At 35.9% G+C, this 12539-nt stretch overlaps 2 protein-coding genes across 2 annotated transcripts; both read left to right on the top strand.

The window, feature by feature from the left end:
- Positions 1 to 567: 567 nt before the first annotated feature.
- LOC128162236 (uncharacterized) lies at positions 568 to 4793 on the top strand. The gene is made up of 3 exons (XM_052825409.1): positions 568 to 3973; positions 4151 to 4559; positions 4778 to 4793. The coding sequence occupies exons 1-3, from the start codon at positions 568 to 570 to the stop codon at positions 4791 to 4793; spliced, it is 3831 nt and encodes a 1276-aa protein (XP_052681369.1).
- A 10-nt stretch (positions 4794 to 4803) lies between these two features.
- On the top strand, positions 4804 to 6949 carry LOC128163551 (uncharacterized). The gene is made up of 2 exons (XM_052827181.1): positions 4804 to 6684; positions 6848 to 6949. Exon 1 carries the CDS (start codon positions 5035 to 5037, stop codon positions 6418 to 6420), a length of 1386 nt encoding a protein of 461 aa, XP_052683141.1. The 5' UTR covers positions 4804 to 5034; the 3' UTR covers positions 6421 to 6684; positions 6848 to 6949.
- The last annotated feature ends 5590 nt before the right edge of the window (positions 6950 to 12539 follow it).

Here is a 12539-nt window from a genome sequence, read left to right as displayed (position 1 = left end):
AACAAATCGTTTTGTTTACCACCTCAACCATTCTGAGAGTCGATTGCAGCCTATCCTGGGGATAAGACGACTTTCTGGTGGACAGCAGATTCCTGTGAAGCTGGGATTTCCAACCAACTACCCCCCTCCCCCCCCCCCCCATTTTGGTCCATACCTTCGCTGGAGGATTTTTCGTGGTATTTGTGGTGCATGGTGTTCCTGGACATCGTGTGTATATGTGCAAACACTAGTGACATATCGGTAACTTTATATCAAATAATATGTTGACATTATTTGAAATGAACAATAGTACAGATATTATAGATTGATCATGATCATATGCTATGTCAAATATTTTTTCTGGTCCATTGGTGTTGAATATTTTCTCAATGCCAGATAACTCTGTTCTATGCATCAGTACTTCGAAAGGAAGCATTTATTTTCACGTATTTGTGGTGTGCATTGAATTTGAAAGTTAATTGTGCATTTTTTCTCATCTAACATGTCTAATGCCATTTTTAGCATGTGTATATATTTTCAAAATTTCATGGCATAATTTCATGTGAAAATCACTACAGTATTATCAGTATGGCATCTGGTGGAAAACCCATACCCATAGTTGACGAGGAGGAAAGTGAAGAGGAGACTGTTCTTTCAGAGGAAGGTGAGGGAAAACGACTGAAAACGCAGACAAAGAAAGGCATGGAACAGTTTTTGACATTTCTTAAGAAATATAGTTCTCAAGAACAAAAGGCATGGACAATGATTGAAGAAATCTTAGTTGATATAGATGAAAATATAGACCAGAAGAATTTTAAAGACTTACGCAAAATTAAAGCAGAGCTTCAGCAATTTAAACGTACTTACTTTGATTGTGCAAATGACTTTCTTTCATTTCTTAAAAGAACAAACACAAGAGAAAGTAATGAAGAATTTTCTATTCAAGAACCAAGATTTCGTAAACGTTCTGACATCATAGATCAGCTCATGAACCGTATTGAGGACGCCCTTCTAGACGCAGCAGATACCATATCACGAGCAAGTGGTTCCGAAGGATCCCGATCACAGAGTAGAAGTTCTGTCAGTGAAATGTCAAAGTCTCGTGTTCTGTTAAGACAGAAGGCAGAAGCAGAAAAGGCTAAATTAGCTTTCGTCAGACAGCAAGTTGACCTTCAAACCGAGAAGTCAAAAATTGAAGGACAAATACAAATTCTGAATCAAACGTGTTCAGCAGCAATCGCGGATGCAGAAGCCAAAGTGTTCGAAAGAGAAGAAAGTGAAACCAAAAGTGAAAGAAATTCCATCTTAGATGAGCTACCCAAAGACAGAGGTCAGCGTGTTGCAGATTATGTGGAAAGTGTTTCTCGAGATCAAGAATCAAGTGTTAGATTACGTGTGAACCCAAAAATCGTTCAACCAATTCCCTCAAGTTATAACTTTGATGTTCCTTTAACTCGACCAAAGGAGGATTCAGTGGAAACTGTGACTAAATTCTTGTTAAGGAAGGAAGTGTTGTTATCCCGGTTTAGTAACTTTGATGATGAACCAGAGGCTTACAACGCATGGAAACTAAACTTTACCTCAATCATAAAGGACCTGCAGATTTCAGAATTCGAGGAACTTCAGTTACTTGTGAGATGGCTAGGACCGGAGTCCTCTAAACATGCAGCGGACATCCAACAAGCAAACGCCGGAAATCCTGGAAGGGGACTACGTCAGATTTGGGCAAGATTAGATGAGAGATATGGGGCAATCGAACTCATCGATGATTCATTAAAATCGAAGTTGGCCGCTTTTCCACAACTTACGATAAAGGACCCTAAAGAACTTTACAAACTGTCTGATCTACTGACACAAGTGGATGGTGTGAAGAAGAATCCTAAATATTCAGCAGCATTATCCTATTATGACACCTCTCTTGGAATTGCACCAATAGTAAGCAAACTTCCGTATCAATGGAGAGAAAAATGGATCAACAGGGCCTCAGAATATAAGGAGTGTCATAGTGTTCCATACCCACCATTTACATACTTTGTGAAATTTATACAAGACTTATGTCGTGTGAGAAACGACCCTGGATTTCAGTTCAGTGAACCAACAAAGAAAGAGACTAAAACCAAAAACACTGGACAGATTCGTTCCAGAAAAACTGATGTTAAGCCTAGCAAGTCAACAGGACAAAGAAAATCATGCTTTTTAGAACATAGAGTTGAATCCAATCATAATATCAAAGACTGCCGTAAGTTTCGTACCCTTCCTATCGGTTCAAGGAAAAAGCTTCTCAAGGAAAATGGAATTTGCTTTAGATGTTGTGATTCCAAAGAACACTTAGCAAGAGACTGTAATGTGAAATTAAAGTGTGACATGTGTCAAAGTTATAGACATTGTGGTGCCTTACATGTTAACAGTTCCCAGGGTGGGGAGGATAAGGAAAATTCGCATGGCGGGGAGAACAGTATATCATCTTTTACAACTAACTGTACTCAAGTCTGCTCACCCGCATTCAGTGGCAAATCTTGTGCAAAGATTATTTTAGTGAACATTTTTCCAGTTGGCCGCGAAGATTTAAAGAAAAGAGCATATGTGATTCTCGACGACCAAAGCAGCAGGACACTTGCGAAGTCATCATTCTTTGACAAGTTCGGAATCAAGGGACAAGAAATTTCATATACATTGTCATCATGCAGTGGTTCGGCCATGGTCTCCGGGAGACAAGCCTTTGATTTCGTTGTATCTTCAATACAGAGTGGCGAACAAATACACTTACCATCAATTATTGAATGTGATGACATCCCTGTTTCATACGAGGAGATTCCAACCCCAGCTGTAGTTAAACCATACAAACATTTATCAGACTTGGAGTCTGAGATCCCACCAATAGACGATAAAGCAGAAGTGATTCTTATTGGACGGGATGTTCCCAGTGCTCATCATGTGCTGGAACAAAAGATTGATAAACCAAACCTACCTTTCGCACAGCGACTTCCCTTAGGCTGGGCCGTTATAGGAGAATGTTGCCTAGGTAGAGTACACAGACCACAACATGTGGTTGTGAACAAGACTCAGATTTTAACATCTGGACGAGGAACTCATTTTACCCCATGTTCATCAAATCTGAGAATTTCAACATATCAAGATGATACAGACATTCAGTGTTCGTGTGAGAATGGAATTCAGCTTTCTCAGATCTTTGAACGCACCAAAGACGATAACATTCCAGGAATGTCAATCGAGGACAGAGAATTCTTAGAAATCATGAAGGAAAAGTGTCATAAAGATGAGAAAGGACATTGGTCAGCTCCGTTACCATTCAAGTTAAACAGAAATAGACTACCTAACAACAGAGAACAAGCGTTGAAAAGGACTTATTCACTGCTGAAAACTTTTAAGCGTGATCCTGTGAAAATGAACTTAGCCATAAAGTTTATGGAAAATGTGTTTGATAATGGATTTGCAGAGGAAGCTCCAGAGGTCCAAGAGGGAGAAGAATGTTGGTATCTTCCCATATTCCCAGTATTCCATCCAAAAAAGCCCAACAAGATCCGTATGGTTTTTGACTCTTCAGCCATTTATCAAGGACATTCATTGAACTCTTCCTTACTTCAAGGACCGGATCTTACTAACAATCTACTCGGCGTACTTTTGCGTTTTCGTAAGGAGCGTGTCGCCATCACTGGAGATATAGAACAGATATTTCATATGTTTCACATTGATGAAGAACACAGAAATTTCGTTCGTTTCATATGGTTTAGAGACAATGATCCTACCAAGTCTCTTCAAGACTACAGAATGTGTGTACATCTATTCGGGAATTCACCGTCACCCGCTGTCACCACATATTGTCTCCACAAATGTGTAGAAGAACCTTGTGATAGTGATGTGAAATATTATGTTACAAGAAACTTCTATGTTGATGATGGACTGTCGTCTTACAATACAGACAATGAAGCTTTAGATATTTTGTTAAGAACACAGGAAATTCTAAGAGATAGAGGTAAAATTAGATTTCATAAATTTGCCTCCAACAGCCAAATTGTTATGGATGCTTTACCACCAGAGGATAGAGCAAAGGATTTAAGCGATGTACATTTAGATCTACATACAACTCCTGCACAGAGTAGTTTGGGCTTAATCTGGAATTTATCACTAGATGCTTTTATCTTCTCAACAGATCTCAAAGATGTACCAGAAACAAAGCGTGGTGTGCTATCTTGTTTACATAGCCTGTTCGATCCTATAGGATTCCTGTCACCTGTCATTTTGGCTGGAAAATTTATTTTTCGTGACATTACACAGTTACAACTTGGATGGGATGATCCTCTTCCTAGAGACATAATCCTGCGTTGGCGGTCATGGCGAAGCTCTCTTCATCACCTATGCAATGTGAAGATACCTAGGCGATATGTTGCAGTATCTATGAAAAATGCTGAAAAGATCGAGCTCCACACCTTTGCTGATGCATCTGAAAAAGCTATATCTGCTGTTACCTACATCAAAGTTACAAACACTGGAGAAACCTACATAGGATTTGTAACCGGAAAATCTAAACTAGCTCCTCACCATGGACATACAGTTCCAAGGTTAGAACTATGCGCAGCTCTTCTTGCAACAGAAATTGCTTCATTTGTCGAGCGTCAACTTGATACACAGATTCATGATATGCAGTTCTACTCTGACAGTCGTGTCGTATTAGGATACTTATATAACAAGACCAGACGATTTCACACGTATGTGTCAAACCGAGTCCAACGGATACTTACAAATTCAAAATCAGAACAGTGGACCTTTGTGAAATCAGACCAGAATCCGGCTGATATAGGAACACGTTCTGTTTTTGCAAACGAACTTCCAACATCTGTGTGGTTAACTGGGCCAAAGATTATTTTGGATCATAATCAACAAGATTATTCAAAATACCCGTTATTGGACCCTGATAATGACTGTGAAATTAGAAGGACTGTCACTGTAGTTAAGACAAGTGTACTTCATGGATTGAACTCAAATGTGTTCACAAGATTTTCTACCTGGGATTCTCTAATTCGTGGACTATCATTCATGCGTAGTGCTATTCGCCAGAAAATCAACCTTGAAAAGCTCAGTCAAACAAAGCTTTACCAAAGTATGGAGAAGATTGTTATCAAAAGTGTACAGTTTGAAGCTTATGGACAGGATATAGAAAGACTTAAGGAGCACAAACCAGTCACCAAAGGTAGTCCGCTACAAAAACTGGATCCTTATCTGGATAACGAAGGTCTGCTACGTGTAGGAGGCAGAATTCTCACCGGAGATGTACTGGCTGGATCCAACGGACCTATTATTGTTCCGAAAAAGTCACATGTGGCAAGATTGCTTATAAAGCACCATCATCAGAAATGTAAACATCAGGGACGTCACCTAACTGAAGGTGCTGTGAGATCCGCAGGTTACTGGGTAATGGGTGCCAAGAGACTTATTTCATCATTATTAAACTCGTGTGTAATTTGTAGAAAGTTACGACGTAAACTTGAAACACAGAAAATGGGAAATATACCTGACTTTCGATGCAAGCCATCACCACCGTTCACGTATGTGGGAGTAGACACCTTTGGGCCCTGGGAGGTGACAGCTAGAAAAACTAGAGGAGGAGTTGCTAATGCTAAAAGATGGGCAATCTTATTTACATGTTTGACGAGCAGAGCAGTACACATAGAGCTGGTGGACGAGATGACATCCAGTGCCTTTATCAATTCCCTCAGGCGTTTTGTAGCAATGCGCGGTAAAGTCACTGAGTTTTATTCAGATAGAGGAACTAATTTTGTTGGAAGTACAGATGCACTTAACATCAATGCAATCAACATAGAATCTCCAACCCTGAAGAAGTATATGGTGGAAAATGGCTCTACTTGGATATTTAACCCACCACATGCATCCCATATGGGAGGGATATGGGAAAGGATCATTGGAACAGCGCGCAGAATTCTTAATGCTATCATCATGGAGTCAAAGAAACCACTTACACATGATGTTTTGAATACATTTATGTATGAAGTTTGTGCTATTATCAACAGTCGACCATTAGCGAACGTGTCGGTAGATCCAACACAGCCATCAGTTCTTTCCCCTTCAGTATTGCTGACACAAAAGACTGAAGTTGATTATGGACCGTTTCAAGCAGTTGATGTGAAGGACATGTACAGATCATCATGGAAACACACACAACTTTTAGCCAACCAGTTCTGGAAAAGATGGCAGCAAGAATACCTTTACAGTCTTCAAACCAGGAGGAAGTGGACTTATTCTAAGGAAGACATCAACGTTGATGACGTAGTACTCTTAAAGGATTCTGACACCGTTAGATACGAATGGCCAATGGCAGTTGTTCAACGTACCTTCCCAAGTAAAGATGGACATGTTCGGAAAGTAGAGCTACGCACCGTTAGAAACGGAACTTGTATTACTTAGACCTATCACCGAGATAGTTCACTTATTTACACCTTAAGAAGAGTGACATTATAGAACGTCAGGCGGGGAGTGTAACGTCACCGGAATTTACGGTGCCGGTCAGTTTTGGGTTTCTATTTTACTTGGTGATAATTACATCCGGTAAGCTGTTTCTGGGAGACATTATTTCCCGCGCGTCTGGGACGCACAGATCCATTTGAAGACCCTCTACAGCGTCAGGGACGCTTCGTCATCCATATCTTCGTGGTGCAAAGGCGCAACGATGTATGTCTTTTTTCTTACACCTACATATTTGTAATGTTTTCTGATTATTTATTTAAAACTTCATTCGAGATTTTTGGCAAGTGTGTATGAAAGTGCAGTGTGTGATAAATTTTTCATATTATATTAGGTATAGTAAGAGTGTCTATATGTTGTTAAATTTCAGTTGTTACCGTAAATTTCCTGCTATATTGGCTGAATAAAGAATGTAAAAAGCTGGGCGTTTTACTTCAACATACAAAATGGGCCTGTGGCAGAACACCATTTGTTAAGGGATAAATGGCCAACACATAACTCATCGGATGTACCTTGAGCCTTTAAATATGATGTTTTCGGTTATAAAATGCAATTAAGTAAGGACAAAACCATGAAATTTAAATATTTTCTTTTATTTTTAAATGGAGCTTTTCATTTCAATGGAATCTTTTTTTTCAAAGTGCGTTGTCTGCACCCACCTTTTCTCACCATATGCATCATTCTTGAAACTCATTTTAATTTTTGCAATATATCTTTTAGGTCAGAATTGTATTTTGATGCAACTCATTGTTGCTCTCAAGCACAAACTTGAATTTTAATGATCCGTCTCTTTACTTGTGATATTTATCTATAGACATGTAACTTATTTTACTTCACGTGTTAAATATTATGCCTTTTGTTAATTGTCATTTATTATACATCCTTCAAAAAATGATTTATTTTATTTTCTAAACAGGAGTAATTATGTTTTGTATTGATGATTGTTAGTAAGGCAAGCAGACATAACGTTTATATAATATAATCTCTTGCATGTCAAAATTGATGTAAGCTGAGTGAAATATTGGATTCCAAAACTAATTAAATTCACAGATCATGTGAATACAAATATCAGGTTTCCCAGAAATGAGACAGCTGATGCAATCATTCTGTCTTATTGTAAACAAATAATGAAACACCTTTGATTTTCTTGAAACACCCCAGATTCTCAAAGATATCGACATTTTAACACCTATATGAATGCGTCGACCCGTCACAAACGTGGCGCTATGTTTCATCTTAATTACTTACTATAAGCGTATAACATTCCACCTTGATATAAAATCCTATCGCAACTTGGGCATATTTTTTTTTAACGTTTGACACACAATTAATGAAAAATAAAAATCTGGATTCTTTTTAATAATATTTTCTTAAAAAGATTTACTTTATTACAGAATGATATTTTTATGAAAAAAAAATATCATATAGAATCTGATTTATTAACCATCATGACTATTCATATAGAATCTGATTTATTAACCATCATGACTATTCTTGTGCTTTGATAGGCCACCTTTTTGGTAGATAATAAGAGTGAAAACCAGCTGATATCTGAGGTGAGGTTGTGCATTTACAATTTGAGATTTAAATATATTCAAATAATTTAAGTTTAGTTGTAACGTGCTTTCTGATTGGCTAAACATTATTTTATATCGTAAAGTATCTTGCCTACGTCATAGTAAGACTAAGGGAAAAAAAAGTATCAATACGCCTGACGTTATGTTTAAATTCTGAACAATTTTACCTCATTTTAAAGATCAAATGACCATTTTATCTACAACGAAAAGCAAAAAAATTAAAGTATTAGCAATAAATTCAATATTTAGTAGTTTTGTACGATATAAAATGGTTTGAAACAGTTTACGCTTTTTTATAAACCGCTTGTCGGTTTATAAAGCGTAAACTGTCCCAAACCATATTATATCGTATAAAACAATATTAAATATTGAATTCATTCCCTAAATGAAGCGCGTTACAACCAGAATTAAATTATTATTCATTAGAACTACACTGTACAATATAATTAATGTATGTTTCCTTCATTATTAGATTTAGTACCAAATTCATCAACTACCCAAACAACATCAATACTTTCCTCGACTTCAACGAGTATTGTTGGTGTAACAACGTCATCAGATCCTCAGATAAGCTCGGGAGTGGCCATATGAACAGAAACTACGTCATTTTACAATACAGATGAGACGTCATCATCACCTCTGACGTCATCAGTAGTTACGAACGTCACTTCGTCATCAGAGGCGTTAGTTACATTGAGCTCGACACATCTGTCAAGTGAACAATCGAATGGGGTTAGAGATGGATAGTGCGATTTCTACAACTGATCTTGAAACAACAGTTAGTACAAATTTTGATCTTGGAACCACGTCGAGTGTCACCAACAATGCTTCTTTCTCAGCCTGCAATTATGCTAATCTGGGACATTTAAATAATTGGTTCACTGCAAAGATATTTAATCATGGTGGCCAGAAGTGGCAAATTCCTTTTAAAGTTCCTCATAAATTATACTTCTTGTATCCATATAGTAACTAAAGATGCATATCAGTACTGAAATACGCAATACCGCTTTATGCGTAATACACAATATCGCTATATGATATCTTGGTGGCCAGAAGTGGCAAATTCCTTTTCAAGCTCTTATATACTGTATGTATCCATATAATAACTAAAGATGCATATCAACAGTGAAATACGCAATACCGCTTTATGCGTAATACGCAATATCGCTATATGATATCTTGGTGGCCAGAATTGGCAAATTTCTTTTCAAGCTCTTATATACTGTATGTATCCATATAGTAACTAAAGATGCATATCAACAGTGAAATACGCAATATCGCTATATGATATCTATTTGAGAAAGAAATTAAGATGTAAAAGTTAAATTAAAGTAAGTTTTCCGATGGCACTACAACCAGACATACATGTATAATATTTGAGTACAATGCCCAATCTCAACTTTCATTAACAGCGATTATTTCTATCTTCACGTTGATGTTGAAAGAGTCATGATCACGATTTGATCAAAAACATTTTCGAATACTATTGATTATTAAGGTTCTAATAAATTATAATAACCTACCAAAATAATTTCAATGTCAGTCGTCAAAATACAGAACTCACAATTCTGTGCAATGTAAACAAAGCTCATGCCATATGTGTTTCCCAAACTAAAAAATAATTAGAAAATACAAGGACCCAGTCACTATTTTTATTAGATACTGTTTATATAACATGCAGATAATGACTTGCATAATACACTCCAAACATAGAACTTTTTCTAGTGCATGTATATCTTACAAACGAAAACAAACACATGACAAGGACCTTGTTTACATAACAAATAGTTGTGATCTGTACCTTTTATTTAACTCGACAACTGACCTTTTTAACTACCATATACATGTACATGTATATACCTTATTGAATTGTTTTAAACGAGTCTTTCGATATAGAAAAGTAATTTCTAAATGAAATCTTGACCACGCTCCTTTAATTGCTTTTTTTTATTGTCAGCTAGTGCAAAAAAGCGAATTCAGAATTGAAAATGGAAACGTAAAGAATTATCTTAAAGAAAAGCAACTTGTATGGGGTATTCAGTATCCCCAATGAAACTTTCGTTAGGTCAATAAAATTCAGACGTTAAAATCCATTCGAATAATAGAAAAAAGAGCAAAGTTCTTGCAGCCTATGGGAAATTCTCCCGCACGCGAAGAGAGATAGTGTACTTACTTTCTAACAAATGGATACCAGAGTGTAAAACATTACAAGAACAACCGAGTTTACCATTGTTGTGCCTGTGTACCGTAGCATCCGTTCAACTCACCTCCTAGTGTTATGCTTTTAATAAACTTTAAGTGGTTCAGAAAAAAAAAAAAACTTTTTTCTTATTCAAAAGCATTTCAAATCACGTCACACTTAGTAAGAGTCTTGCTTTGTGAAAATAAATTTCTAAAATCTACAAAAAGATGTGAATATTTTGATTCAAAATTTACAAATTTGAATTTCAATTTGCACGGTACATCAAAAAATAAATAAAACAAACACACTAAAAATCACCAAAATCACAAAAGTAAACAAAGCATTAAAGTTAAAATAAAATCAGGAATTTTGGAATTTAACCCTATTTTGGTTGGTACAGTTAACACTCAGTAAACTGCAAATGAAAATGATAGCACGGACATAAACTTTCTAGATTATATACTTTTTCTTCATTGAGAGGAAGAAATTTGCCGAATTTACACTTTTATTAACAAACTTGAAACGTAAATTCATATAATTTAATTCTGGTTGTAACGCGGCATTTGATTAGATAGAAAAATTAGGTTAAATTTGTATAACCTGGTTTGCACGTCACAAGACACGTCACAATGCACAAACGTCAAAAACGTACTAATCTGCTATACGTAAGGTTTGATTTTTGAACAGATTAATATCATTTTTAAAAGTGAAACGGACTCAATTTGTACAGCAAATTACAGAAAATTAAAGTATAAGGAATGAACTCAACATCTTCGCGGATTATAAAGAGTAAGTTGCCCCAACCCAGGTTATACGAGTATAACTTGAGTAGACATTGAGTTCATTTCTTAAATAACTTGATACCTTTTGATGTGCAAACCATATGATTGTGACGTCATCAAAACAGTTTCACCAAGTGAAAAATTTTCTTCCATATCCAACACGAAATGAAACGTTGCAAAAACATTATCAAGCTACAGAAGAAATTGTCTTTCCTTATTGTTTGGAATATTGCTTAATGAACAGAAAGTGAAATACTGTGGAATCATTTAATTTCGTGGGGTCAATTTTCGTGGATTATGGGATTTTTGCTTATTCGTGGGGATATAATTTCGTGGATGCGTCGGTTTTTAGTTTCAGTAGGAAAACTAAATCTTTTATAATAAGTTTTTGTGGAGGATGTAAATTCGTAGGTGGGGGCTACCCACGAATACCACGAAAATTGAGCTACCTCGAATTCTGTTGATTCCACAGTTGTGTAGTGAGAATTAGTTCTACGTGATCTTTTATTTTACTAGACGGACTGTGAAGCAATAGGGGGATGCCTATTTGAGTTAGCAACAGTTGAAGAAGCCAACTTTATACATGTACTGACAAATGTTATCCGTAAGTTGATTTGCCATTACACTAATTAGCGAAGCAGGTTTGAAGCAACATTTCTTATTTATATTATAACAAACATATGAGTTGTAAAGCTAAGCATAGACAATGGGTAACAAATGATGTTATCAATGAAGTACATATAATTATGTATCTTCTGAATCCTTTCATCTCTGAAATAAGAGAAGTTTATTAATATTTAGATATTTTATCCCGGTTCAAAATAATAATCTATTTTATCCCGGTTCAAAATAATAATCCTTTTAAAAATAATTTGCTTTTAAAAACATGGTAAGAGAAAATCTTTTAAAAAAAAATCTGTCATCCGTATGATTTTTTTTAACAAAAGTTAATGCATTGAAGAGATAGTTAATAGGTGTTGAGGAGGAAAACTGAGAACTTTTTTTCTCTTTGATACTCTTGAACAAAATCCAAAGATGATGTTTATTAGTCAGTATATAATATTGCGACATGAATAATTCAAATTTCTTAACCAGTCTTTCAGAATAATGGGTGATCAATATAGTAAGGAGTGACAAAATACATAAAGCCCGATGGGCTTTTTTGATATATTTGATCACACGTATTCGATCATATTGATCATCTCACAATAATCAAAGAATGGCCACGTTGCGTCTATTTTCATACATGTAATTATCAGCAACTATGCGATAATATATTAAAATACTGGCAGTTTCAGTTTGTATTATAATTTTGCAATCCCCACTTGCACCCTAACATTTGCTTCGCTTCATGGAATATACATGTATGACACAAATTTGAATTGATTCGTAGTGTTAAAAAACACTAAAAAAAAATGTAAATATGATGAAATCATCAGATTTAGAAGGATGTTGTAAATTAATCTATCATGTGTGTGCAGGAAAGATTCTTGAAAATGTTTAATAACGTTTATTTTGTTT

This window comes from Crassostrea angulata, chromosome 9 (assembly GCF_025612915.1).
Source record: "Crassostrea angulata isolate pt1a10 chromosome 9, ASM2561291v2, whole genome shotgun sequence".
In the NCBI taxonomy this organism is placed as follows: domain Eukaryota; kingdom Metazoa; phylum Mollusca; class Bivalvia; order Ostreida; family Ostreidae; genus Magallana; species Magallana angulata.
The sequence above is the reverse complement of the archived record's forward strand: the minus strand, read 5'-3'. Positions and strand labels throughout refer to the sequence as shown.